This window comes from Ursus maritimus, unplaced genomic scaffold (genome assembly GCF_017311325.1).
Source record: "Ursus maritimus isolate PB19 unplaced genomic scaffold, ASM1731132v1 scaffold_8, whole genome shotgun sequence".
Taxonomy (NCBI): domain Eukaryota; kingdom Metazoa; phylum Chordata; class Mammalia; order Carnivora; family Ursidae; genus Ursus; species Ursus maritimus.
Genome location: NW_024426996.1, coordinates 52,393,401 through 52,421,199, shown reverse-complemented (window position 1 = coordinate 52,421,199; position 27,799 = coordinate 52,393,401). Strand labels below are relative to the sequence as shown.

At 40.3% G+C, this 27,799-nt stretch overlaps 1 protein-coding gene across 1 annotated transcript in view; it reads left to right on the top strand.

Annotated features, from left to right (window-relative positions):
• Positions 1–27,799, top strand: part of NWD2 (NACHT and WD repeat domain containing 2) — a 171,186-nt gene that overhangs the window by 134,209 nt on the left and 9,178 nt on the right. Inside the window, exons 4-5 of the mRNA XM_040625410.1 lie at positions 14,926–15,129; positions 23,191–23,335. Coding sequence (XP_040481344.1) covers positions 14,926–15,129; positions 23,191–23,335 — 349 coding nt within the window. The remainder of the gene's footprint in view (positions 1–14,925; positions 15,130–23,190; positions 23,336–27,799) is intronic.

Sequence of the window (27,799 nt, the reverse complement as noted above, 5' to 3'; positions counted from 1 at the left end):
AAAAAAAAAAAAAAAAAAATTGAACCTGAATATAATCAAGGTTCTAAATCCAATTGCCAGCGGATAGGAAACATGAAGGCTGCTTGAAGATACATGGCAACAAGAGGGGGCAATCAGCCACATCTGCGATCGGGTACCACTGTTGTTGACTATCCCACATCCAGATCCTGGAGGGCAGATTAAAGCAAATGCCTGGGCCGCCTTCCCAGAGTTTGTTCAGGACCGGATGGGGCCTGAGAACAGAATTTGCATTTCTAACATGTTCCCAGGGGATGCCACGCTGCTCCTCCAGGACCCGCACTTTCAACACTGGTCTACAGGACCAATCAATAACCTGCTTACTCAACCAACCAGTGGCCTGCGAGAGAGGCGGGCTATGACCGAAGCAGCTAAATTTCAAAGGTATATAACCCCCGATGCAATCTATGGACTTTATTCAGATCTCAATTTTAAAAACCTGCAACTACAAAAAATTTTTTGAAACAACTGGGGAGATCTCCATATGGACTGGAAGGGGGGGTTAAGTCAATAAACTACACTTAATTCTTTTGAGCTTAATAACAGCATCATGAGGACACTTAAAACTTTTTAAAAGTGAAAAAATACATGCTGAGGGTTTTTTGGTTTGGTTTTTTTTTTTTTTTTTTTTTTTTTTTTTTTTGATGAAATGACAGGATTCCTAAGGATGGGTGAAACAAGATTATCGAAGTATTAGTCATTACTTGAAATAGGTCTGGGGGCTTGTTAGTCTCTCTACTTTTGGGTGTGTTTGAAAGTTTTCATAAGGTTTTTTTTCTTTCTCGTTATTTTGTTTTGTTTTGTTTTGTTTTTAAATGACCACTGCCTACACTAGACTTCTTCACGTTATAGAGAATTACATTTTCCTCATCTGGAGATCAGCCTCCCAGTGGCCTCAACACTTCAAGAAGTAATCGGACACTCAGAAATAAAGAGAGTCTCCATGTTCCAGAAGTACTGTAATGAAACTATACTAAAGTCACGAATAATTGAGCTTCTTCAAATGTCATTTGGACTTACTTATATACAGTTCTGTCAAAACTGGTTGGTCTAGTTTCTCCTTCCCCATTAGAGCTAGTAAAGGAAGTCTGCTGGAAATGGGTATTGTGACGGCAGAAAAAATGATAGCTCACAGCCTGACATTTACAGAACCAAATGAAAATGTATAAAAGAATTGGATCAACATGTCATATACTGATGATTGACTAATTCATCAATTAAAATGTAGCCTTTCCTAAGCATTTATGTTCAGCTACCATTCTAATTCCCTTACTTGTATTAATGCTCTTAATCCACATGGCAACCCACTGAGATTGGCCCGGTTATGGGCAGTTTACAGATAAGAAACTGGAGCACAGAGAGGTTAAGTAATTTGTCTGAGGTCACGTAGCAAGGGACTGTGCTCTTAACCACTTTCAGTGCCACCTCATTGATAGTTAAATTGTACCCACTGTCTTCTAAGATATATATCAAGGTGAAATAAAAGTATAAAATACAGCTTAGATAATTTTTTCTATTGAATTTTATTTTGAAGAGTTTTTAAGCTGTCTAAAGGGATAAACAAGCTATTTGGAAATCTCCCAGAAGAAAGCATGATATGGTAGAAAGATTATAGACTTGCATTAGAAAGACCTGGGCTCAGAGTTGAGCTCCATCTCTAACCAGCAGCGGGGTCTTAGGCAAGTTACTTGACATTTCTGATCCTCTGATTTCTCAGCTTCAACATGGAAGCAGGAATTCATAATGTTACAAGGATCAGATGAGTTAATGGAATAGAATTAGTTCACATTCCTCCATCTCAGTGGAAGAGCCAGTGGTGCTGGATAACGGAGTTTCTTTGTAATAGACACACTGAAATTAGCAGAAGACGAATCCTAGAAGGAGCCTAATAAACTGCCCTTATCCCGGGATTCAAACAAGTTAACAGACATGAGAGGAATGATGGAGAGTTCCTTCAGAAATGGTGACATGAAAAGCCTCCAGAAATTTCTCACCCAGGAAAGGCAAAACAAGACAGGAGTTTGGTCCCAAGGATACAAGCCACCACAGAAGGGAGGGGGGGCTCCAAGGACATCCTGCGTCCTAAGATTGGGAAGGGCACGGGGGGATGCTCAGAGCAAATGGAGCCGTGGACAGCTAAGAATTTGGGACCACAGAATCCCATGCATCTGCAATGACCAGAGAAGGCAAAACCAGCAGGCGGCATCGGTGAGGGATGGGAGGAGAGAGGGACACCCGTCACCAGGAACCAGGGCATAAAGATCTTCAGGCATCAGCTCTAGCATTACGGTCCCTGGTGGGTACAGACTGCAGCAGCAGTGCCATAGGCCCCCACAGCCCAGCTGCTGTTTCCAGAGACACTGCCTTAGACAAGGCTTTACAAAGGTAAACTGCAGAGCAACAACACTAAGACCCCTAACCCCCAAAGCAAATTTAAAATTCCTCCTGAGCCTCCCAGAACTCTTCTGGAAGATTCAAGGGATTCGGAGCTCCGTGGACGGTAGATGCAAAACCAGATCAATCTCTTTTGTGGCAGTGATTTTGCCTCTAGTTTATCACCAGCTGCTAGGGCCTGGGAAGTATGGATGGCATCAATATTTCCATGTATAACTCAATATTTTCCATCAGGAAAGAAAGAGAATATTCAAATGTACATTCCTTGTCATTAAAACCACTTAAAGGTATTTGAAAATACTGGGTCAGTTGATTACCATCTAAGGGGAGAGAATATAATGCAAGATATTAGAAGGACTTTGAAATGTAAAATTCCAATTATAGATTAGGCATACACTGAAGGGGACACTGGTAAGTCACCACTGACCTTCCTGAGCCCAGACCTTACTACTAGATATCCATTAACAACGCTGCCATTCAGACTATTAACACTTAAGCCAGCTTTCCTTCTGTCCACCCTTCAGGCCTATGGTGCACCTGCCAGGCTTCCTCCTGGGCCTCTCTGCTCTGTCCCCAGTTCAAAAGAAGAAGCTTTGCTTAGAACTGTGGGCCAGCAGCATGCATGGGCAATTCAGCTTTTTCCCGTAAGGCTTTCAAAACAGCGCTGAAAAGCCTCCCAGTATCTGCACACAGATGGGTTCTGAAAGAACCCTTAGACACGCTGACCGGGGCTGACCCCTGCAGGGCAGCAGGAAGAGAAGGGAGAGCCCGCTGTGGGCCAGGCATTGTGCAATGTATCAAAGCCGGGATAAGGACCCAGCCAGCTGGACAATGACTTTGAGAACCAGGCTCCACAGGCACTAAAAACGGGCTGGAACCCACATTTTTAAGTGTGAAGTTAGAATCTGATCTGAGTGTGGTTAAGTTTTTTATGTTAAATATAAACAGATGCTATTTCCATGGACATAATGCCCTCAATATCTGCTAACGAGGTCTGTTAATTAAAAAAAAGAAAAGCCACTTGAAAATAGGACCAAATGTTGAGGGGTCAAGCTGGGTGTGGGGCATAGTTGGTTATTTTATGTTCTGTGTGTTTCTCTATTTAATTTCGCAGAATCAGGAAAATAGACACTTGAGCACAATTCTGTCCCACATCTTCTGTGAATTAGTGATTACGGCTGGCAATTTTGTTGATATGAACACTGGCAAATTTAAAATCTCTTATAGAATCAAGCCCAGACATAAGCTAAAAATTGTTGAGCATCTTAGTACACAAATCTTTGTGGAAAGAGTAGGATGGATTTCTAAAAGTAGAATCTTACACCTCCTGCCAGATTACATGCTCAGCAAAGTTGTGCCCATTTTTATCGGTTCTCTGTGTCTGAGCGTGCCCGTTTCCTTGTGCTTCTGCACTACGAGGTAACGTTTCCATCTATCGGTTTGATTAGCAAAAAGCCTTCATCACGTGTGTTTGCATTTGCAGTTCTGTGATTGCTCATATAGCCAGCCTTGAGCATCGTTCTCTTGCCTGCTTACCAGCCCTTGGTTTTGTGCCTTTATGAATTACCAGTTCATCTCCTTTGTCCATTTTCCCATTGCTTTGTAAGAATTCTGTGTAAGTGTTTTCAGCACTATCATTCTCTTCCCTCTGGACCTCTAGGACACTCGCCCACTCTTCCTCGTCCTGCTCCCGTGCCCATGCTCAAGTTTGGTGGTCCTCAGCCCTGCTGTCTTTCCACTCTGTCATTCCCCCTTACACTATCTAATTTGTACAGACATCTGACTGCCCTCCTAGAAAGCTCAAAGGAGCGAGGACCATGAGAGCCTTTGTGTCACCAATCATCCCAGCTTGCCAGGGACTGAAGATGTTTCTGTGACTTTCAGTTGTCAAACTGGGACAGTCCTGAGCAAACTGAAATGGTTGGTCACCCTACAAGTTAGGAGCTCAATATTTGTGGAATGAATGTATGAGGGCTTTGGGGATTACTTCTCCAGCTGGATTACTCTTTCGACTTACAGATTCATATCTGTAATGGCTCTATGAACAGCACCACTGAAATAATAGCATCACACTCAGTATGTCCAAAACGCTTGCCCGCAACTCCCTCTCCCAGCTCTCCCTCCCCCACCACCACTCCCCACCCCCCCCAAAGCCCTTGCTCTTTTGTATCCACTTTTTCAATGAATGCTTTCTTTGGCATTTTAGAATCCCAGTAATCCTTACACGTCTTGGTTCTCAATTTTGTGAGGCAACTGGCCACCAGTAGGGTTATAACCTGTACTTTGAAACTGATGCAAATTAACGGCCAGCTCCAGGATGGTTCTACTTCCTGTGGCCCGGCTCCCCGGTCCTTTCACACTTATGCTTGCTTCCCTTGCTGGGATGTTTTTAAAGAGTCAGAGTGTGTCCAGTATTTTCCAGGTAATAAAACTTCCTTACACACAAAAAGCACATTGTATTAAGTAAAAGGTAGATTGTTGATACAATTATTAATGTATGTTCGGCAGTGCGTGTCAGTATGTAAATAACTATAGCTAACTCATAAAAGAAAAAAAGGTAAAATTAGACTTTGATGGAGCTGAGACTCTCAAACTAGATTGAAGCATTAACATGTTCTGTTGCATACTTTACGGAATTGGTAAATCATTCAACCTATGACTTTACTCCCTCAGTACATTTTATGATGAACTGCCAGAAATACCGGATCTTACATTGACAAAAGTTGCTTCGTTTTGTCCATTAGGCTTGTGTTAGCTCTAACGTAACATATTACCACACCGTATTAGTCAGGCTAAGATAACAAAATACCATAGAATGGGTGGCTTAAACCACAGAAATGTCTTTTCTCACAGTTCTGGAGTTTACAAGTCCGAGTCCAGGGTGCCAACGTGGTCGGAGTCCGTTGAGAGCGCTTCCTGGCCTGAAGACAGCTTCCTTCTGGCTGTGTCCCCATAAGGCAAAGAAAAGCCTTGCCTCTCTTCCTCTTCTTATAAGGGCACCCGTTCTCTTGGCTCCAAGCTCCACCCTGATGACCTAATTTAACCCTGGTCACCTCCTTAAAGACCCCATGTCAATCACGTGGGGGCGAGGGGCCTCCACATATGAATTCCGGGGACACAATTCAGTCCAAAGCAATGCTGGTCTTCTTTTGTAGTATAACTGAATTTCAATAACTCAGTTCCTTCAAACATGGCTATTAACACACGGACAATGACACAAATTGCTCCATTTTTTAAAACTTATTTTTACATGAGGGCTGTCAGCTGCCCCAAAGCACTGCCTATAATCCCCATAAAGGTTCACTCCAGACACTTGTTGCTGTAGCCCCAGCTAGCTAAGACAGCACACCCAGCAGAGCTCATTCAAGCCTCTTTTTCTCGCCCCGTCCCCGAGAATGGAGGAATTTATCCATACGGGACTCTGCATCTCCTCACCTTCTTACCACCTGTAAGCAACCAGCTACCCACTCTTTTCCTCCTGTCTTCTGTTTCTCTTTTTTTCAATCAAGAGATACTTATTCCCTTCTCTCTCTGTGCAGCCGCACTTCTCAGGATTGATTTCTATTCCGTGGGTGTATGTTGAGGGTATTGAGCGTGTGTGTTTCTCTATGAACCACATTTGAGTAAAGTAGTAGCGCTTTACATATCGCCAGGTGCTTTACATCTCCCAGAGTGCTTTCACCTGTAGGACCTGCTTGACTCTCACAGCAAACCAGGGTAGATGTGCGGCCAGGTGAATATACAAAGCCTTAAGTATTCTCTCCATGTACAGATGTGAAGGCTGAGACTCAGAGAAGTGAAGCAAATCACTAAGATCATTCCTGACATTTGCCTTTTCCGACCTCAAAAAGTTCTTGATTGACATGGAGATCATTTGTGTGCATGAATAGATCTTTTTTTTTTAAAGATTTTATTTATTTATTCGACAGAGATAGAGACAGCCAGCGAGAGAGGGAACACAAGCAGGGGGAGTGGGAGAGGAAGAAGCAGGCTCATAGCGGAGGAGCCTGACGTGGGGCTCGATCCCATAACGCCGGGATCACGCCCTGAGCCCAAGGCAGACGCTTAACTGCTGTGCCACCCAGGCGCCCATGAATAGATCTTTTTTGTGTATATACCGTATTTCAGAAATTCGTTTTCGTGGTATGCGGAACACAGGCTCACTATGTACAAATGGTGGGAGATGGATGTATTTTTTTGCCCATAGACAGATGCCAGTAAGTGTCTAATCAGAACATACCTGTTAATTCCATCATGGGTATCTGGATAATTGCGTGCTCTAGGTGCTAAACACACCTGCTAACATCTATTCTTGTCAACCCTGCATGCAAGAGTCTATCTCTAAAGATTAAGAGATGAACAGTTTTCTGAAGATATTTATGTCTTTTGGTGCCCAAAGTTACGACCTTTCTTAAAGATTTTATCCAGACTGTCTTTAGCGTGGACAGTATTTAATTCTAACAGATAAGTAAGAAGTGTCACGATCTGCCTTCTGCAAGCTGGAGACCCAGCGGTGTTACTAACATAAGTCCCAGCAGAGGGCGGGAGACCAAGGACCCAGCTCAGACAGGCAGAGAGAGTATGTCTCTCCACCTCTACCTTTTTGTTCTATTCAGTCAGTCCGCTGATTCAAATGCTAATCTCATCCAGAAACACCTTTTGGAACACACCCAGAAATAACATTGGGTCAAATATCTGGCACCTCCTGAAGTTGACACATAAAATGAACCATCTCATTCCCTTCTCTGCATTTACTCTTGCTTCTTGTGACACAGGAAACCATGTTTGAATAAGTTGCAATTCACTTCTAAATAAAGTACCTTATATTATGTTTATATTTAAAAATGTAAAAGTCAGTTGTGAAGGTGCTTGTTGACTTTAAAAGAAATATTGAGAAAGTAGTCTTAAATGTGGGAAGCAGGCGCTGACCCTTTGGCTTTGTTCAGCTGGCCTCACTCTGCAACAGAGCTCTGTGAAGGCTGGCTCTGCACCCCAGGGGTACATCACAACCACTTTTGTCCCTCCACCCAATGATAAACCAGACAAAAAGAATGCCAAGGGCCATAACCCAGGGCCATAACATGGAACATGCTGTAGTCCTTGTGAACAGTGCCCCCTAGAGGTGTGCGGTGCAGGGACTGCATGGCCATCGATGGTGGCCCGGCCAAGGGCTCTGGCTAGAAGAGCCATCACAAGCAAATAAGCGACCTGCAGGCACTTTTCGAACGGAGCCTAGCACAAGAACTTGATGAAGTAGAAAGAATGAGGCTATTGAATTAAAAGTCCCATATTCAAGTGTGGGTGCTACCGTGTCTTCTTAGAGAAGTAGTCTTAGGCAAGCCAGCTGAGGTCTGTGAGATCGGGTTTTCTGCTGCGACTCTCCCTACTTCACAGAATCACGAGGGAAAGTGTATATATAAATGTGGGTTTTATTTTAGAAATAAAAGGGAAGCTTACAGACGGAAGGAACAGCCCCACCTGCCTTACGTCAGTGACTGAGTTAGGGGCCCAGGGAGTTTATGGAGTATTGCTTCAGCTTGTTATAATTGCACTGTGCAGGGCGAGCGCTCCTTTTCCTTCCGGCTGCTACCATGAGTTTGGGCTCCTAAATAGCAGCCCAAAGAGCACCTGTCCACCTGCCTACAGAGCATGGCATCCATAACCCCCCAAAGCCTGCCCTCACATGTCTTTCCTGGCATCCCACAACACAGCAAAAGCGAAGACACACGGAACTCACCAATGCCTTTAGCAGTATTTCAGTCCTTCTATTCTTTTCGCTACACTATAAACTGCATACCATTAGACTCAGTCCCCAAAGATTCTCCATGGCCAAGCCCAGGCAGAACCAACTGCACATGAAGAGCAGAGGGGGATGGGAGAGGGAACCAGTGTTTGCACAGTAGAACAGAAAAATCAATTAGGAGGAAAGAAAATGTTATCTCTAAGCCTTTAAAAACAATGTATCTATATCAGCATACAAAGAAAGAAAGGGAGGTACAAAAAGGACAGACCATTTACATTTAAATTCCTGGTTGCAAAGTATTTAAAAATTCAGAAATGTTTTTTAATGGAGGTGAAATTCACATAACATAGAATTAACCATCTGGGGGCACCTGGGTGGCTCCATCCGTTAAGCATCTGAGTCTTGATTTTGGCTCAGGTCACCATCTTGGGATTGTGAGATGGAGCCCCAAGTCGGGCTCCACGCTAAGCTTGCAGTCTGCATAAGATTCTCTCCGTCTCCCTCTCCTTCTGCCCCTCCCCACCCGCATGCACATGCCCTCTCAAAAAAAATTTTTTTTAATGAATCATTTAATGTGAATAATTCAGTGGCATTTAGCACATTTACAGTGCCGTGCTACCACCACCTCTGTCTAGCTCCCAAGCATCTGAAAGTGTTTCTTATGCTAGAATTTTACATGCAGAAACTACAGGGAAAATAGAAGATTTTCTTAGGCTTTTCAACCGTTTGAACTTAACTCCCTGATTGTATTCGAGAACTCCATTGGATTGTTTCTACTTGCCTAACTAACATAACTTCAATGTTGAAGAATGGGTAATTTAAATGTGTTCACATTTGATTAGTGGGTGGGAGAGGTGATTATGGATCTCTGCAGACAGGAGGAATCCCATATATTTATGTTCATATGGATATTGACAGTGTGTTAAGCAAGTCAACACAAATTTGAAAATTGTTTCAGACATATGCATTTCCTCCATACTGGATCACGCAGACAGATTTGATCAGTGGTGTAGTTAATAAAAATGGACCTCAATGCAAAATTGAATATAGTCCCTCAACTTGCCAGCAAATTTCTCCTACAAACTGGCAAAGTTGGTTTAACTGAGCAAAAAATGACGTTCTTGAGCACTGGGGTCAAAAGGATGTGGAGCAATTGTTTCTCCTTCCCTGGTGGGAGTGAATATTCTATTGCCAGTGGACAGGGAAGGATGCCTTCTTGCTCAGTTTCTGTAGTCTCTCATGGATATTGCCCTAAGGCTCCAGAGCTAAGGAATCGTCTGATTAGGAAACCAAGGTGGACACCATCTTGCTACCTTGAACCTGACTGCTAGCGTCGTAGGCATGGTCCCATATCTCTACCCTTACTCTGAGCCATCAACCATATGAGCTGGACTTTGCAACGAAGTTAACGGACTCTTTCTCTAAGTTGACTGTCTCTAGTCCTGGTAGATATAGGCGTGCTTTGTTACCTTGAAACTGTAACCGCACAGAAACCCATAAAGTCTTCCTGAAAAATGTGGTGGCAAACTCCTCTTTTGCTAGTTCTCTTTTCGCTATTTCTCAAACAGCAAGATAAGACTAAGACAGAATCTTGTCTTGGACTCCCAAAAAGTAACTGCTTCATGATTTATGAGCATTCCACCTAAAGGAAGAATCAATAGAAGGAAAAGACTTGGGGAGAACAATCCAATAAGAAACTTTAAGCCTGTAGCACATTATTGCTTTTCTGAAGTTCTATATTACCACTATATAAATAGTAGGTGCTCGATATATATTTGTTATTTGAATTGGATGAGGATATTTTTTCTTCTTTAGTATCTCTACTCTAAAATACATTTTGCCTTACTATATCGATCACATAATTGTAGTATTTGGTGCCAGCAGTTCCACTCAAATAATTATTTTTGAGTAGCCTTTGATTTTTCTAATGATCTGCTATGTTCCCATTCAGCCCCTTCAATGCTTACTAACCATTAGTCATGAGAGCACATGTGCATTGCCCATAGCAGTGGTTCTCAAATTCTAGATTCCTTTGTAGTATCCTTTTAAAATGCCTATTCCTGGACTGCCAACCACAGTGTTCTTTAGGTCTGAGAAGTGATCCTGGAACCTACATTTTAAGAAGCTCCTGAGTGATTGAGGTGCAAGTAATCCATGGTGCACACTTTAGAAACAGCCCTAGATTTGATGCTGCCCTAGACACTGGAACCAGCCTTAGTTAGGGCAGAAACACAAAGAGCCAGCAGTTAGTTCTTTGCTAGGGCAGTGATGATGGTCCTGTACTAGGACACAGTCTTGTTTCACGAAGTCACTATTTTGTCCTCCTTCCTACCCATACCCCAAATCCAGCCAGTCTTGCCTGGACCTTGGTAGCTGGGTCCATGATACTCCTGGGCTTCGTTGGCTGCTGGATGGAGAGATGTCAGTTATTAAACCCATATTTAATGTTCTGGCTGTGTACCGGATCCTCCACCCGTGGCCAAACTCCTGTAGCTACCGCTTCGCAGTCTTCTTATTCTCTACCTTGCCCATACAGGTTTTCTGGATGGCCCATCCCAGCACTAAAACCTCATTCCTCATGACTGAAGATGCTGACTATCCTTTATCCAGAACTAGCCAACAGGAATAGGATAATCCCCAGTGTGGCTAGCCTTAAAAATAGCATCTCCCTTTGTATCTCTGGAAGAATGAGAGGTCATATCTTCCCATTTACCCAAGTTGAACATGAGAGAATTTAGAAGAGGAACATTAAAAGTGAGAATAAAATGATGGTTGCCAGAGGGGAGGGAGGGGAGGGGATGGGTGAAAAGGGTGAAGGGGATTGAGAGGTACAAGCTACCAGGTATAAAATAAATAAGACAGAGGGATATAGTGTACAACACAGGGAACATAGTCAGTAATATTCTAACAACTTTGTATGGTGACAGATGGTAACCAGACTTACTGTGATGACCATTTTATAATGTATACAAATATTGAATCACTATGCTTTACAGCTGAAACTAATGCAACGTTGTATGTCAATTATTCCTTAACAAAATAGAAAGTGAGAAACAACCCAAAATAACATTGTTTTTGCTGCATACAGCCTGTTGTCAAGAATAGCCCACCAGAAATGCAGATTGAAAAGAAAGTGTTCTCATTTGGCCTTCAGGCTGATATAGCGAGTTGGAGTTAGAACACCCTTATTTCAAAAGAAATGTAGACCCTCGTTTACCATGCTGGAATAATGGAGACCAAAGCCGTGGCGTCCCTCCATTCAGGGCCTTTCCAAAGGGCCTTTATGCAGCAAAGAGGATAAGTAGGTTGTATCTCCCTCCTGCCTGGTCTCTGAGGCTAGTACTGAGCAGACCTGAGCTTGAAACGGTGAGTTCAGTTAGCTACAATCAGCTTGAATAAGCCAGTTAGACGAGATGGATTGTGTCCCAAAGAGACAGGGCCTGGCCCAACAAGGCATGTGTTTAGCCAGAGCTTATTCAAAGACTACAGGCTGAAATGAAGGTTGCAGACAAGACTAGCACCTTCCCAAATTGTTACTCCACCTGTCGAGAGCTGAAATAGTATCTCTGAATACAAGAAGAAGCTTCAGCCAAGAATAGAACAGTCTAGGAGCATCTGGGTGGTGCAGTCTGTTAAGAGTCTGACTCTTGGATTTGGCTCAGGTCGTGATCTCAGGGTCATGAGATGGATCCCCACATCAGGCTCCGTGCTCAGCACAAAGTCCGCTTGAGATTCCCTCTCCCTCCCCGCCACCCCTCCCGTTCATGCTCTCTCGCTCTCCCTCCCTCCCTTTCTCTCTAAAATAAATAAATAAATCTTAAAAAAAAAAAAAAAGAATAGAACAGTCTAAAGATTTCTTCCCCATTTTGGTCCATTCATTTATTTAACAAACTTCTTTTAAAAAATATTTTCCATGTGCTAGGAATCAACATCTCAGGCCTCAACACTTACAGGGGCTTACCATCTCGCAATAGAGTTTGGGTTATGAATTTTGTTTGAACACAGATCCACCCAGGACTTTAATTCTCTCCCCTATCTGTATGAGGTGAAAAGACACTATGGATAGCGCAGTGATAGGCAGCAGAGGTAGTAAGAAGTACCCCCAGGGAAGCCAGACCACAATTCACATTCCAGTGGGTAAACAGGGCTTGAAGTTTATGGTACAGGTGCTAGTCAACAGGAGGAAAGGATAAAGGTGCCCACAGATTAAAGAGAAACCTGTCCAAGGACACCATAAAGCAGACAAATTTGTTTTGGATGGCATAGATTTGTCTTAGGGTTCCATTACGTCCTTTCCTTGTTTCCACTAGAGAAGACATTGAAGAGCAATTGAAATACCAGATGCTATATAAGGTAATATTTTTATTAGCTTAAACCAGTGGTTCAGGCACCTGGAGGACTTGCTAAAACACTGATTGCTCACCGCTACCCCCAGAGTTTCTGACTCAGTGGGTCTGGAATAGGACCTGAGAATTTGCAGGACTAATAAGTCCCCAGGTGTTGCTAATGCTGCTGGTCTGAGGACCACACTCTGAGAACCACAGGCTTAAGCAGACATTTAGAAGAAGTGTGAGAGTGTTGTCCCACAAAGCAGTATAGACAGCATCATTAGGTTTAAAATTTTTCAATGCCTGGTGTTTACTACAAAATAATAATGTGTACTACAAAAAAAAAGCTTTAATAAAAAAAAGCAATAAATTCAGGGGCACCTGACTGGCTCAGTCGGCAGAGCGTGCGACTCTTGATCTCAGGGTTGTGAGTTCAAGTCCCACACTGGGTGTAGAGCGCACTTAAAAAATAAATAAACTTAGAAAAATAAATAAATCCATAAAACAACCTAAGTAAATGTAAAGCCGCCCAAAGATAGCCTCTGATAATATTGCTGTGCATTCTTATAAAATTTTTCTCATGTGTATGTTTGTATACAAATATACACAATCTTCTCTCTCGTGTATATATATATGTAATATATATAAAACATTGGAATTATCCCATACATATTGTTTTGTAACACACCTTTTCACTTAATAGTATATATTGTAAACTCCTTCTACAGCAATTGCACTACTAGGTATTTACCCAAAGGGATACACGCACCCCAATGTTTACAGCAGCATTATCAACAATAGCCAAGTTATGGAAAGAGCCCATATGTCCATTGACTAGATGAATGGATAAAGAAGATGTGGTACACACACACACACACACACACACACACACACACACACGATGGAATATTACTCAGCCATTAACAAAAGAATGAGGGGCGCCTGGGTGGCACAGCGGTTAAGCGTCTGCCTTCGGCTCAGGGCATGATCCTGGCATTATGGGATCGAGCCCCACATCAGGCTCCTCCGCTATGAGCCTGCTTCTTCCTCTCCCACTCCCCCTGCTTGTGTTCCCTCTCTCGCTGGCTGTCTCTATCTCTGTCGAATAAATAAATAAAATCTTTAAAAAAAAAAAAAAAGAATGAAATCTTGCCATTTGCAATGACAGGGATAGAGCTAGAAAGTATTATGCTAAGAGAAATAAGTCAGTCAGAGAAAGACAAATACCATATGATTTCACTCATAGGTGGAATTTAAGAAACAAAACAGATGAACATAGGGGAAAAAAGGGAAAAAGAGAGGCAAACCAGAAAACAGTCTCTTAACTATAGAGAACAAACTGATGGAGGGAAGGCAGGTGGGGAGATGGTTAAATGGGTGATGGGGAAGGAGGAGGGCACTTGTGATGAGCACTGGGTGTTGCGTGAAAGTGATGAATCACTGAATTCTACACCTGAAACTAATACTACACTGTATATTAACTAACTGGAATTTTAGTAAAAACTTGAAAAAGAAAAAATCTTTCTATGTCAATATAGTTCTAGAACATGGTTTGTTACATTGAACAGAGGTACCATAGTATATTTAAATGTTCCCATTTGCAGGACACTTAGGTTGTTATGCCAATTCTTTCCTGTTAAAACAGTATCAGCATAAATATTCTGGTAAGTCTTTATGCACATCCTTACTTATTTTCTAAAGACAATTTCCCAGAAGAAAAATTGCCAAGTCCAAAGTTATAGAGTTTTTAAGGCCTTTAATACATTCTGCGAGAATATCCTTCAGTGAAATACTGGATCAATTTACACACCCATCAGCACTATGTGGGTATCTTCTCACACCTTCACATAACATGGAGCAGGTTTTTCTTTGCCAATTTAATAAGAAGAAAATGATATCTTATTTACATTTTGAAATGTTTTTAGTTACAGTGGGCTCCATAGTAGTGTTGCATTCAGTGATTTCCTACTTTTATTTGTAGCTACAAAAATCTGGGGCTTAGAATCGTATACTATTAACTCTTCATAAAGCAATTCTTTTGTTTGAGAGTTTACATGTGTGATATTTCATAGTGCCCAGCATGTCATTTTTCTTTGTCATGAACAAACAAAAAAAATCTCAGAGCAGAACAACTTTTGTTGTATTACGTAAACTTTGAGGAAATAAATTTGCTACAAAACTCTGTATATTGAATTTGTCTGATGTGATATGCAATCTCTGCTTTCATTATATGAATTTATTATAATTACAATATAATTGATCTGCTTATTAAATAATGCATGGGAAAAAAGTATCCACTGTGATTAAAAGAGAAAAGTGATGGAACAATGTATCTTTTTTCTATTTAATGTTCAATAAATATTAAATTTAACTACATGATGTGAATACTAAAATGAACTTTCTTGGTGATACACTAACCTGAACTTTCTTGTGGATACACAGGGACTGTTAGGTGAAAAGTATGGGAACATTCGAATCCCCGGAGAAGTTGAAGCCTCGGAGTTTGAAATGATTTTGGATGCTGCCGTAGAGGCAAAGCTGGAGACCAAGCTTCTGGAAGAGTGGTACTGTCGCGACGAGAACTCAGTGCCAGCAGCTTATTACCTCAGACCTAAATCGGAAATGCTGAAAAGCAATAAAAATGCAGTGAGTGATCTTTCTCTCCAAAGTATGTGCGTGTCTATTACTTTCAACCGTCGGTCATCCGGGGGGGTCCCTCCACAGAAAAGACACAGCAGACAGAAAGTTAGTCTGCCCTGGACGCTACATTTCTTTTCAAAGATAAAATCCAAAGCGAAGAAACTTTCTAATTTTTTTCTTCCCTTTCTTTTTGGCCTCTCAAACTCTCCTCCTGGGATTATCTCCTTCTTCCTTTAGAAGTTGCATTAATGGAGTTCGATTAGTGATAAATTCTGTTTATCTGAAATTATTCTTATTTTTCTCATTTTGCCATAATGTGTCTATGATATTCTGAATGGTACATGTCATGCTTCCTATATCCGTGAATTCGTGTATCCTCTCTGTTCTAAAGTTTTATCTAAAGTTCTCAGCTATCATCTCATCAAATAATGTCTTTCCTCTATTCCCTCTGTTCTTTCTTTTTTGTACTATAATTGGGTTTTCACTAGACAATCTCAGTCTATCCTCCATTTCTCTTGATTCTCTTTCACATTATCAATTTCCTTAGCTCTCCATGCTGCTGTCCAGAAGATTATTTTAGGTCTTTTCCAAATCAGTATTTTTTTCTTCAGCTGTGTCCACTCTGTTCATGCATTATGCTTTCAAGTTTAACAGTTATGTTTTTGATTTGTGAAAGGTTTTTTTTGGGGGGGGGGCTTTCTAAAATCTGCCTGGCTATTTTTAAAGTCTCCCATTTTTAAATTCAATTTTTTTCCTTTAATATTTCATACATAGTGTATGTTCTTGTATCTTATGTAGAATCTTAGAGTGAGGTTGATTCATGCGTTTGTATGGTGGAAATAGTATCAGTGTCTCCTCTCCAACTTGGTTCCTAAATGTATCTACCATGTATCCCCTGAAACAGAATAAAGGAGGAAGAGAAAATGGATGGGCCTTTTCCTTGCATAGGATTTCTAGAGGGATTAGAAAGAAGGCATAGATATCCATCCCTCTTCTAAAGAGAACATCCTCGATACATTCAGTGCCAAAGCATCTCTGAGAGGAGGACAGCTCTGACTTGGCGACGGTTCATTTAAGAACCTTGTGTATTTGTCATTCTGATATTTAACATACAACATTTTCTGCATGCAATATGAAATCATGTCAGGATCCTTAATTTTTCTTCTTCCCCCTCTATGCACTATTCAAAGTACTTATCTGCAAGAATCTTGTTTCTGTGGATAGGAATCTTAGGGCAAATCCAAGCCATTCCTCAATTAGATATGCCAGGAGTAAATGTATTGCTGGTAAGGGTAGATAACAAAACACCCAATACCTCAAGAACCCAGGTTTAGACAGCGGTTTGGGAGCACTTGCTCATGTGTTACTGTTTAATTGGCTTGAGTTGTTCCTTTGTCATTCTAAGATCCTCTAGGGACATTTAAGTTATTCTCTAAGCCCCATCTGATATTTCTAAATAAATTATTGTTAAATAAATGAAAGTATGAATAAAATTATCACCAAGACTCTATAAATGTTACTTACTTGGTTGGCAGTCCTCCCATCTGATTTCCTAGAGAATCAGAAACAAATGAAGAGACACCTAAAGACAATCAAATGGAAACATACAAACATATCTCCTTTAATTTTCTGTTCTCTTTAGAGGATACTGAAGACATCATTTTGTTATGACATTTGTATCAAAACCCAGAGGGACTTGCTACTTTACCTGCTAGCAGTGCACCATGCCCTCGAGTTCTCCTGAGGACTTGCCCACTCCAAACTTGCAAGCCTCCGACCTGGGCTCAGGGCAGATTTTGTTAAAGCCATGCACACGCCACACTGCCCCCTGGTCCACAGCTGCCACCACACCATGCCCAGCCATGTGCCCCCAGCCACCATCTCACACCAAGCCCAGGCATATCTAACCATTATCACACACCCCACCCAGGCTCCCATCCCTGGCCACCCCAGCATGCAGTCGCCAGCCACCTTAGCACTTTGGAGATCTGGCATAGGATTAGGGACCCAACACAAATTTTGCTAACACCGCCACCCCATCCCAAGTTCCCCAGCAGTCTTGCCCCCTAGAGTTGGCCTGCCTGGGTCCTGCTAACACCACCGATAGCAAGCACAGCCTGCAACAGGCAAAGAATCAGTGCTAATGACTGCATTGAAGGGAAAAGTGACTCCAACACAACAGCAGGGAATAAGCAACATACATAGGATACTCTCCTGAAATGCCAGATTCTGGTAAACATAGGACACCACACTGCAGGGCAATCTACGACCTCTTCTTCATAAAGTCACTACTTTTAAGAGCAGAAGACATAGCTGATTTTCTTAACACAGAGAAACATAACACAAAGAGGCAGACAAAAGGAGGAGACAGAGAAATTTACCCCAAGTGAAAGAACAGGACAATGCCACAGCCTTATTTCTAAGTGAAACAGATCTAAGTTATATGCCTGATAGAGAATTTAAAGCAATGATCATAAGGATATTCACTGGACTTGAGAAAAGAGTGAAAGACATGAGTGAAACTTGTAACACAGAGGTAAGGAATAACATAGCAGATAGCATAAAGGGCTCAATAAATGAAATGAGAAACACACTTGATGGAATGAACAGCAGGATGGAAGAAGCAGGGGAATGAATTACTGACCTAGAAGACAGACTAATGGAAAGGAATCAAGCTGGACAAAAGGAAAAAAAAGAATTACGCAAAATGAGAATAGACTTAGGGAACTCAGTGACTCCATCAAACCTAATTATCATTCATATTATAGGAGTTCTAGAAGAAGAGAGAGAAAGGGGATCAGAAAATTTATTTGAAGAACTAGTAGATAAAAATTTCCCTAATCTGGAGAAAGAAACAGATATCTACATCCAGGAGGCTCAGAGAACTCCCATCAAAGTCAACAAAAGCAGACCCACACCAAGGAATATTGTAATTAAGTTGGCAAAATCTAGTGATAAAGAAAAAAAATTTAAAGCAGCAAGACAACAGAAGTCAGTTACTTACAAGGGAAAACCCATAAGGCTAGCACAAGGTTTTTCAACAGAAACTTTGCAAGCCAGAAGAAAGTGGCATGATAAATTCAAAGTGCTGAATGGGAAAGATCTGCTGCCATGAATACTCTTTCGAGCATGGCTATCATTCAGAATAGAAGGAGGGATAAAGAGTTTCCCAGACAAACACAAACTAAAGGAGTTCCTGACCATTAAACCAGCCCTGCAAGAAATATTAAAGGGGGCTCTTTCAGTGGAAAGGAGAGAACAAAAGTGACAATATAAAGGTAGGAAAAACAAAAACAGTAAAAGTGAATATTTCTGTAAAAAAATTCAGTCAAGGGATTCACAAAAAAAGGATACAAAACATAATAACATATATCTAAAATGTGGGGAGAACTGGAGAAAAGAATGGGTTCAAACTTAAATGACCATCAATTTCATACAGACTGCTATTTGCAGATGTGGTTATATACAAACCTAAGGCAACCACAAATTAAAAACCACTAATTAATATGCAAAGAATAAAGAGAAAGGAATCCAAATATATCACTAAAGAAAATCAGCAAAACATGAAAAAAAGACAAGAAAGGATCAGAGAAAATCTCCAGAAACAACCACAAAATACATAATAAAATGGTAATAAATACATATCTATCAATAATAGACTAAATGCTCCAATCAAAAGACAGCGGGTGGCAGAATGAATGAAAAAACAAAACCCATCTGTATGCTGCCTACAAAAGACTCATTTTAGATCTAAAGACACCTTTAGCTTGAAAGAGAGGGGACAGAGAAACACCTATCATGCAAATATACATTTAAAAAAAAAAAGCCAGAGTAGCAAAACCTATATTGGACAAAATAGACTTTAAAACAAAGACCGTAACAAAAGAAAAAGAAGGTCACTGTATAATAATAAAGAGGACACTCCAACAAGAAGATATAACAATTTAAAACTTATGCACCCAACACAGGAGCACCCAAATTCATAAAACTGTTCATAACAAGAAAGAAAGAGCAAATAGATAATAAAACAAGAATAATAGGGAACTTTAACACCTCACTTACATCAATGGACAGATTATCTAAACAGAAAATCAACAAGGAAACAATGGCTTTGAATGACACACTGGAACAGATGGATTTAAAAGATATATTGAGAACACTCCATCCTAAAACAGCAGAACACACATGCTTTCCAAGTGCACATGGAACATTCTCCAGAAGAGACCACATATTAGCCCACAAAACAAACCTCAAAAAATACAAGAATATAAAAGTCATATCATGCAACTTTTCTGACCACAATGCTATGAAACTTGAAGTCAACCACTAGAAAAAATCTGAAGGACTTTTATACTTTAAATACATGAAGTAAAATAGCATGCCACTAAAAAATGAATGGGTCAACCAGCAGATAAAAGAAGAAATTAAAAAGTACATAAGAGGGAAGTTTATAACAATACAATCTACCTCAAGAAGCAAGAAAAATCTCAAATAAACAACCTAAACTGACACCTACAAGAGCTAGAAAAAGAACAACAAACAAAACCTAAAACCAACAGAATGAAAGAAATAATAGATTAGAGCAGAAATGATATAGAAAATAAAACAAACAAACAAACAAAACACCACATACACACACACAATAGAACAGATCATGAACCAGGAAACGGTCCTTTGAAAAAAATCAATAAAATTGATAAGCCTCTAGCCAGACTTACCAAGAAAAAAAAGAGAAAGAACTTAAATAAATAAAATCACAAATGAGAGAGGAGAAATAACAACTGACACCACAGAAATACAAACATTTGTAAAAGAGCATTATGAAAAACTATATGTCAACAAATCAGACAACCTAGAAGAAATGGATAAATTCCTAGAAACATATAAACTACCAAAACTGAAACAGGAAGAAATAGAAAATTTGAAGAGACTGATAACCAGCAAAGAAATAGAATCAAAAAGGAGAAGGAGGAGGAAGGAAGGAAGGAAGGAAGGAAGGAAGGAAGGAAGGAAAGAAAGAAAGAAAGAAAGAAAGAAAGAAAGAAAGAAAGAAAGAAAGAAAGAAAGAATCAGTAATCAAAAATCCCCCAAAAAACAAAAGTCCAGGGCCAGATGGCTTCACAGGAGAATTCTACCAAACATTTATAGAAGAGTTAATACCTGTTGTTCTCAAACAATTCTAAAAAATAGAAATAGAAAGAAAACTTCCAAACTCATTCTATAAGGCCAGCATTATCTTGATACCAAAACCAGAAAAGGACACCACTAAAAGAGAGAACTACAGGCCAATATCCCTAATGAACATAGATACAAAAATCCTCAATAAAATATTAGCAAACTGCATTCAATAATACATTAAAAAAATCATTCACTACATCAAGTGGAATTTATTCCTGGGTTGCAAGGGTGGTTCAACATTCACAAATCAATCAACATGATACTGCACATTAATGAGAGAAAGCATAAGAATCATATGATCACTTCAATAGACACACAAAAAAAGCATTTGACAAAGCACAACATCCATTCATGATAAAAACACTCAACAAAGTAGGTTTAGAGGGAACATACCTCAACATAATAAAGGCCATATATGAAAAACCCATAGCTAATATCACCCTCTATGGGGAAATATGGAGAGGTGTTTCTCCTAAGATTAGGAACAAGACAAGGATGTCCACTCTCACCACTTTCATTCAACATAGTACTGAAAGTCCTAGTCACAGCAATCAGACAAGAAAAAGAAATAAAAGGCAAATCAGTAAGATAGAAGTAAAACTTTCACTATTTGCAGAGGACATGCTACTATACGTAGAAAACCCAAAAGACTCCACCAAAGAACTGATACACAAATTCAGTAAAGTCACAGGATACAAATCAATGTACAGAAATCTGTTGCATTTCTATGTAAAGCGATAATGAAGCAGCAGAAAGAGAAATTAAGAAAACAATCCCATTTACAATTACACCAAAAACAATAAAATACCTAGGAATAAACCTAGCCAAAGAGGTGAAAGAACTGTACTCTGAAAACTATGAAGCACTGATGAAAGAAATTGAAGAACACACAAAGAAATGGAAAGAAATTCCATGCTCATGGGTCAACAAATATTGTTAAAATGTCTATGCTACCCAAACCAATTTATACATTTAATGCAATCCCTATCAAAATATCAACAGCATTTTACACAGACCTAGAAAACACAATTCAAAAATTCATATGAAACCACAAAGACCCTGAATAGCTAAAGCAACCCTGAAAAAGAAAATCAAAGCTGAATGCATCACAATTCTGGACTTCAAGTTATATTACAAAGCTGTAGTGATCAAACAGTATGGTACTGGCACAAAAATAGACCCATAGATCAATGGAACAGAATAGAAAACACAGATATAAACCCACAATTATATGGTCAATCGATCTTCAACAAAGCAGAAAAGAGTATCCAGTGGGAAAAGGACAGTCTCTTCAACAAATGGTGTTGGGAAAACTGGACAGCAACATACAAAAGAAAGAAACTGAACTACTTTCTTACACCATACGCAAAAATAAATTCAAAATTGATTAAAGACCTAAATGTGAGACCTGAAACTATGAACTCTGAGAAGAAAATATAGGCAGTAACCTCTTTGACATCAGTCATAGCAACTCTTTTCTAGGTATGTCTCCTGAGGCAAGGGAAACAAAAGGAAAAATAAACTACTGGGACTATATCAAAATAAAAATCTTCTGCACAGGGAAGAAAGCAATTAACAAAATTAAAAGGCAACCTATGGAATGGGAGAAGATATTTGCAAATGACTTATCCAATAAAGGACTGATACCCAAAATACATAAAAACTTATAAAATTCGACACTCAAAAAACAAATAATCCAATTTAAAAATGGGCAGAAGACACGAACAGATATTCCTCCACAGAAGACACACAGATGGCCAACAGATCCATGAAAAGATGCTCAGCATCACTCATCATCAGGGAAATGCAAATCAAAACTACAAGGAGACATTGCCTCACACCTGTCAGAATAGCTAAAATCAACAAAACAAGAAACAACAGGTGTTGGCGAGGATATGGAGAAGGGGGAACCCTCTTGTACTGTTGGTGGGAATGCAAAGTGGGGCAGCCACTCTGGAAAACAGTATAGAGGTTCCTTAAAAAGTTGAAAATAGAACTACTCTACTATCTAGCAATCACACTACTGGGTGTTTACCCCAAAAATACAGAACACTAATTCAAAGAGATTCTTGCATCCCTAGGTCTATAGCAGCATTTACAATACCCAAGATATGGAAGCAACCCAACTGTCCATCGACTGATAAATGGATAAAGAAGCGTGGTATATATGTACATACATACACATAATGGAATATTATTCAGCCATCAAAAATAATGAAATCTTGCCATTTGCAATGACTTGGATGGAGCTAGAGAGTATTATGCCAAGTGAAATAAGTCAGAGAAAGACAAATTCCATTTTATTTCAATCACGTGTGGAATTTAGGAAACAAACCAAATGAACAAAGGGAAAAAGAGAGAGAGGGAGGGAAGGAGAGAAACCAAGAAACAGACTCTTAACTATAGAGAACAAACCGATGGTCACCAGAGGGGGTGGGGGGAAGGGTGAAATAGGGGATGGGGATTAAGGAGTGTACTTGTCGTGATGAGCACCAGGTGTTGTACAGGTGTTGAATCATTATATTGTACACCTGAATATTATTGTATAATAATATTCAATATATACAATATATTGTATATTGTACACCTAATATAACTACCTAGGATGAAAATAAAAATGTAAAAAAAAGGGGGGGGGGAATACATAGTACAATAAGAAAGCCCAACAAACAAATTCTGTGTAGCTTGGGCAAATTGACATATAACATGGAGATGATTTCTAACTTTCAGCATTGTTGGGGGCATTAAATGAGGTATGACCTGTTAAGCACCTATCATAGTATTGGCACATAGTAGACCTTCAAATAATAGTGCTTTTCTTGTGCTTAAATATTGATTTTTTTCCTTTGATGATTTTAAGACTAATATCTCACTTTTACATTTTCATAGATGCAGCCTTCTGCCAAAGCTGACAATGAGAAGACCTGGCAAGAGATATCGGATGAGATCAAGAAGATATTTAAGGCTGCTGTGAAACTGTTACATGAAAAGGGGAAAATGAAATATAGCCAAGCTAAGAGGTACCTGTTCTCAGGTAATTTTTACACATCCTCAGTAAACTAAGGAACAGATCAGTAATAGATGCATTCACTGCTTCCCTCTTGTGGGTCTACAAATTTCATGTCATTTACTGCCTGATGAAATTTAATTTTTCTAAATGTTTCCTTCTCCTCGAGAGGCGAGTGTTCTTTTCGTTTAGCCAATAGATAAGGCTTTACTTAATTTGAGGACTTCTCCAGAAACTGCGATTTTAAAAGAAATCAGAGGAGGTTTGCACGTATTAGACCAGACTCTGCCAATGTGTTCAGTTCATTCATTCACTCACCCACTCAGCACACATTTATTGAGTGTCTGCTATGTGCCAGGCACTGGGGATACAACAATGAACAAGAAGGCAAGGTCTCTCTCTCTCGGAACTTATTTTTTAGTGGGGGGAAAAGAAATGATAGGCAAATAAACAAACAGGATCATTTCAGAAAGGATAAGGAATATGAACAAACAGGACACGTAATAGGGGCTGATGGAGGATGTGGGGGTCCAGATGTAGATGGAGTGGGCAGTAAGGAGAGGACTTTGAGCAGAAAGACAGAAACAGTCAGAGCCAGCTGTGCTATATCTGAGGTAGAGAATTCCAGGCAGAGGGATTACCAGATTGAAGAACCCTGAGACAGAAATGTGCTTAGTAAGTTCCAGAAGCAGGAAGAAGGTGAAGGTAGCCAGGCCTGGGGAAGGAGAGATGAAGCCATAGTAAGAGCCTTATGTTTTATTCTGGGTAAGCTGGGAAGCCATTGGAGGTTGAGAAATAAAGAAGAAAGGCAGTGGCAGGATCTAATTTAACCTTCAAACAAAAATCCACTGAGCAGAGACTCATGTGTCAGCCTTGTCAGCCATAGAAAGGAGGCTTTATTTTTAAAGGATGCACAGGAAACCACAGAGGTGAAGGAATATGTCAGTCGTACTTTCCAGGGGATAAACACTACTGGGTAAAAGTAATCCGATATATAACATTTATTTTAAAAATTGATAGTAAAGGGGCACCTGGGTGGCTCGGTAGGTTAAGCTCCGACTCTTGATTTCATGATCTCGTGGGGCAGGGGGGTTGTCCTGAGATGGAGCCTGGCACCCTGTCGGGCTCCACACTCAGGGGGGCGTCTGCTTAAGATTCTCTCTCCTCCCTCTGCCCCTCCCCCAACCCTCTAAAATAAATAAATACAATCTTAAAAATTGGTAGTGAAGAATTATTGAGGAAAAAGCAATAGCAGTTGAATTTTCAGATCGGTTTTGTGAATCACATGAAATAGCAAAAACCTAAAAGGCGCTCGATACCATTCTCCCTGTATACGTGTACTTCAAACTCAGGGCAATTGTATGTAATTTTGGCAAATTCATTCTCGACAAACCATCAAAAATTAGGTCTTGTTTTAGTTCTACCTGAAAATATTAAAATTGGCAAGAATAAGTACTATCTTTAGAATACACAGACTTACAAACATCTGTGTTCCTTTGGGATCCTTTTTTATCCAGTTTTGAAACTCTAGTTCTTCATCGTTATCAAGAACAGAACTACCCTGATCCTAAACATGTGCTGTATTTGAGGAAAATGCCCAGAGAGAAAGCTTTCCTAGTCATTTTTTTTTTTAAAGATTTTATTTATTGTTTATTTGACAGAGAGAGAGGGAGCCCAAGCAGGGAGAGCAGCAGGCAGAGGGAACGGGAGAGGCAGGCTTCCCGCTGAGGAAGGAGCCTGACTCAGGGCTCCATCCTAGGACGCTGGGATCATGACCTGAGCCAAAGGCAGACGCTTAACCGACTGAGCCACCCAGGTGCCCCAAAGCTTTCCTATTCTTGATGTAAGAGACCCCAGTCTGGGGAGGGTATCCTCTTATTCAGAGGGTATTTCTTATTTAGAATCATACAATTCTAGTGTTCAAGTATTTCACTGGCAAACACTTTCTCCTAATTTTCTGTACACTAAAAAACTCTGTCCATGTGGCCAGCCATACAAAGATGAATAATTTCATATTACGTAGTATGAACTACTACAAGTGGACTGTTTTCTGCTTGGGGGATGTCTCTTAAAGATATGCATGCTCACAACAATTTAATTGATTTTACATTTCAAACTCATCTTAAGACCATGTCTACACAATAAAAATGGCTAGAGAAGTGCCAGTTCTTTGAAATGGATTACTATATCCATATTACTTTAATATTTTCAGAAATGTTGGAATGAGAATACTAGGTAAATCTGGAAAGGTGAACTCTTTATATCTGAATGTAATTTTTCACACTTCTTTTTCTTAAAAGATGTATTTATTTATTTATTGAGAGTGAGGGAGCACACATGCACACACACACACACACACACACACACACACACGAGCGGGAGGACAGGCAAAGGGGGAGGGAGAGAGAATCTCAAGCAGACTCCACCCTGAGCCCAGAGCTTGACCTGGGGCTCCATCCCATGACTCTGACATCATGACCTGAGCTGAAATCAAGAGTCAACTGTTTAACCAACTGAGCCACCCAGGTGCCCCTAATTTTTCACACTTCTACTTTCTCCTTTATAAATAACAGGAGAGGAAGAGAAATAAAATAGACCCCAAAATGTGCCCAACCGTGAACATTAAAACTGAATGGTCTCAGGAATAGTAGTTTCAGGGATTTACATCTCATGAATGGTAGATGCCAGGGCTGGAACTCTCCTAATGCTATCTTCGTTGGGTGCCATGACCAATTAAACTTTAGGATATTTAGAAAAATGTAAGGACAGAAAACAAATACGATATTCTGGTAAGAAAGGGGAAGTTTATAGTATTTATAGACCAATGACTATCAGAAATTATTAATAAAAGTCCCCCAAAATCATGAGGATGCACTTGGCTTCTAGAAATAACTGTATAGTGATGTCCAGGTGGCTCAGTCGGTTAAGTGTCTGCCTTTGGCTCAGGTAATGATCCCGGGGTCCTGGGATCAAGTCCCACATCGGGCTCCTTAGGCAGTGGGGACACTGCTTCTCCCTCTTCCTGCTGCTCCCCCTGCTTGTTCTCTCCCTCTCACTCTCTGTCTCTGACAAATAAATAAACAAAGTCTTTTTTAAAAAAAGAAAGAACTCTATAGAGTTGACTTTGTCTCACATGACCCATTTATTCGGGTATACTTATTAAGTCTATACCATCAACAGTCATTCTTATGTACAGTCTCTCTTTTTTTTGCCCTAAGCAAAGCTTAGATGGGTTCTACCAACTTGGTCTGTCTCTATGTCTTCTTACAAAGCATTTATAATCAGCACTCCTGATTGACACGTATTTCCCATAGAGGTGATAACAGTGGCAGTTAGGTTGGAGTTGATTTGTTTCCTGGGAGTCAGAGGTGACGGTGCCTCTCTCTGGTTATCATCCATTAGTATACATCCTACAGGCTGACACGTCCTTCCTCGTGATCCTCAGAAGGCAGGCACCTGGTTCATCCAGAGTGCCTCCTAGCATGTTACACAGATGGCTGGAAAAGAGAGGAGCCAAACGCTGCTTTCTGCGAATTTCTTACATCTTGCCTCATCTACATTACAAGTTCTTACTCTTGTAAAAGAAGAGTAGATATATGTGTTGTATAAGCTCCTCTGACTGGCCTCCTTAACCAACTTGTCTGACCAAAACCCTGAGTAACATGGACTGATGACCAGCTCACTCCACCCTGGTGGCTATAAACAGATCTTTTTTACTTGCGTCATTGCTTTTGATTGAAGGCTATCATTCCTGAAAAAATTATAAAGAGAGTTCTAAAAGGTACCATTTAAAAATACAGTTCCCCTCTTCCTTAATAGTTACTGTAGAGAACACATGTATATTCTCGGTTTTGTTTGATGTTGGAGTAGAGGCCAGCACATTGAAATGTTTTCAGTTTCTGGCCAGCCCAGTCCTGCATATTCAGGGCTCACCCCAACCCCCCACCCCCGCAGTCTTCCATCAGATCGCTGCCTAGTAGTCACCTCCTTAAGAAAGCCTTCGCTGACCTTTCCAAGTGGGGTAGCCCTCCTGATTGTTTGCTTTCATTGTACCATGTTATTCTCCCTCACAGGACTAAAAACAATCATAATACATTTATTTGTGGGACTCTGGGATTCATGTCCACCATCGTCCACCGGACTGTAAGGGCCACAATGGCTTTTTCTCTCAGAGTTGTCTGTTTTCTCTCCCCACTGTATCCTGAGTAACCAGCAGCGTGCCTGGCACATAGTAGACACTCAGTTAAGACCAAATGGATGAAGGAAAGCAGAGAATTGAGGAGAGGCAGCCAGTTTTAAAAGATTGCTTGCCTTAAAGTTCATTGCCATTGGTTTAATTATTTTATTCCTTTTTATTTTTCCTCCCTAAAATCATGCACAAGTGATGTTTTTGTTATTGATGCTCCAGTTTTAAGTGCTCTTATGGGGCCTCAATGATTTATGACGTATATTTACTTGTGTGTAAGCCAATGTGTTGTATAACCCGATTTA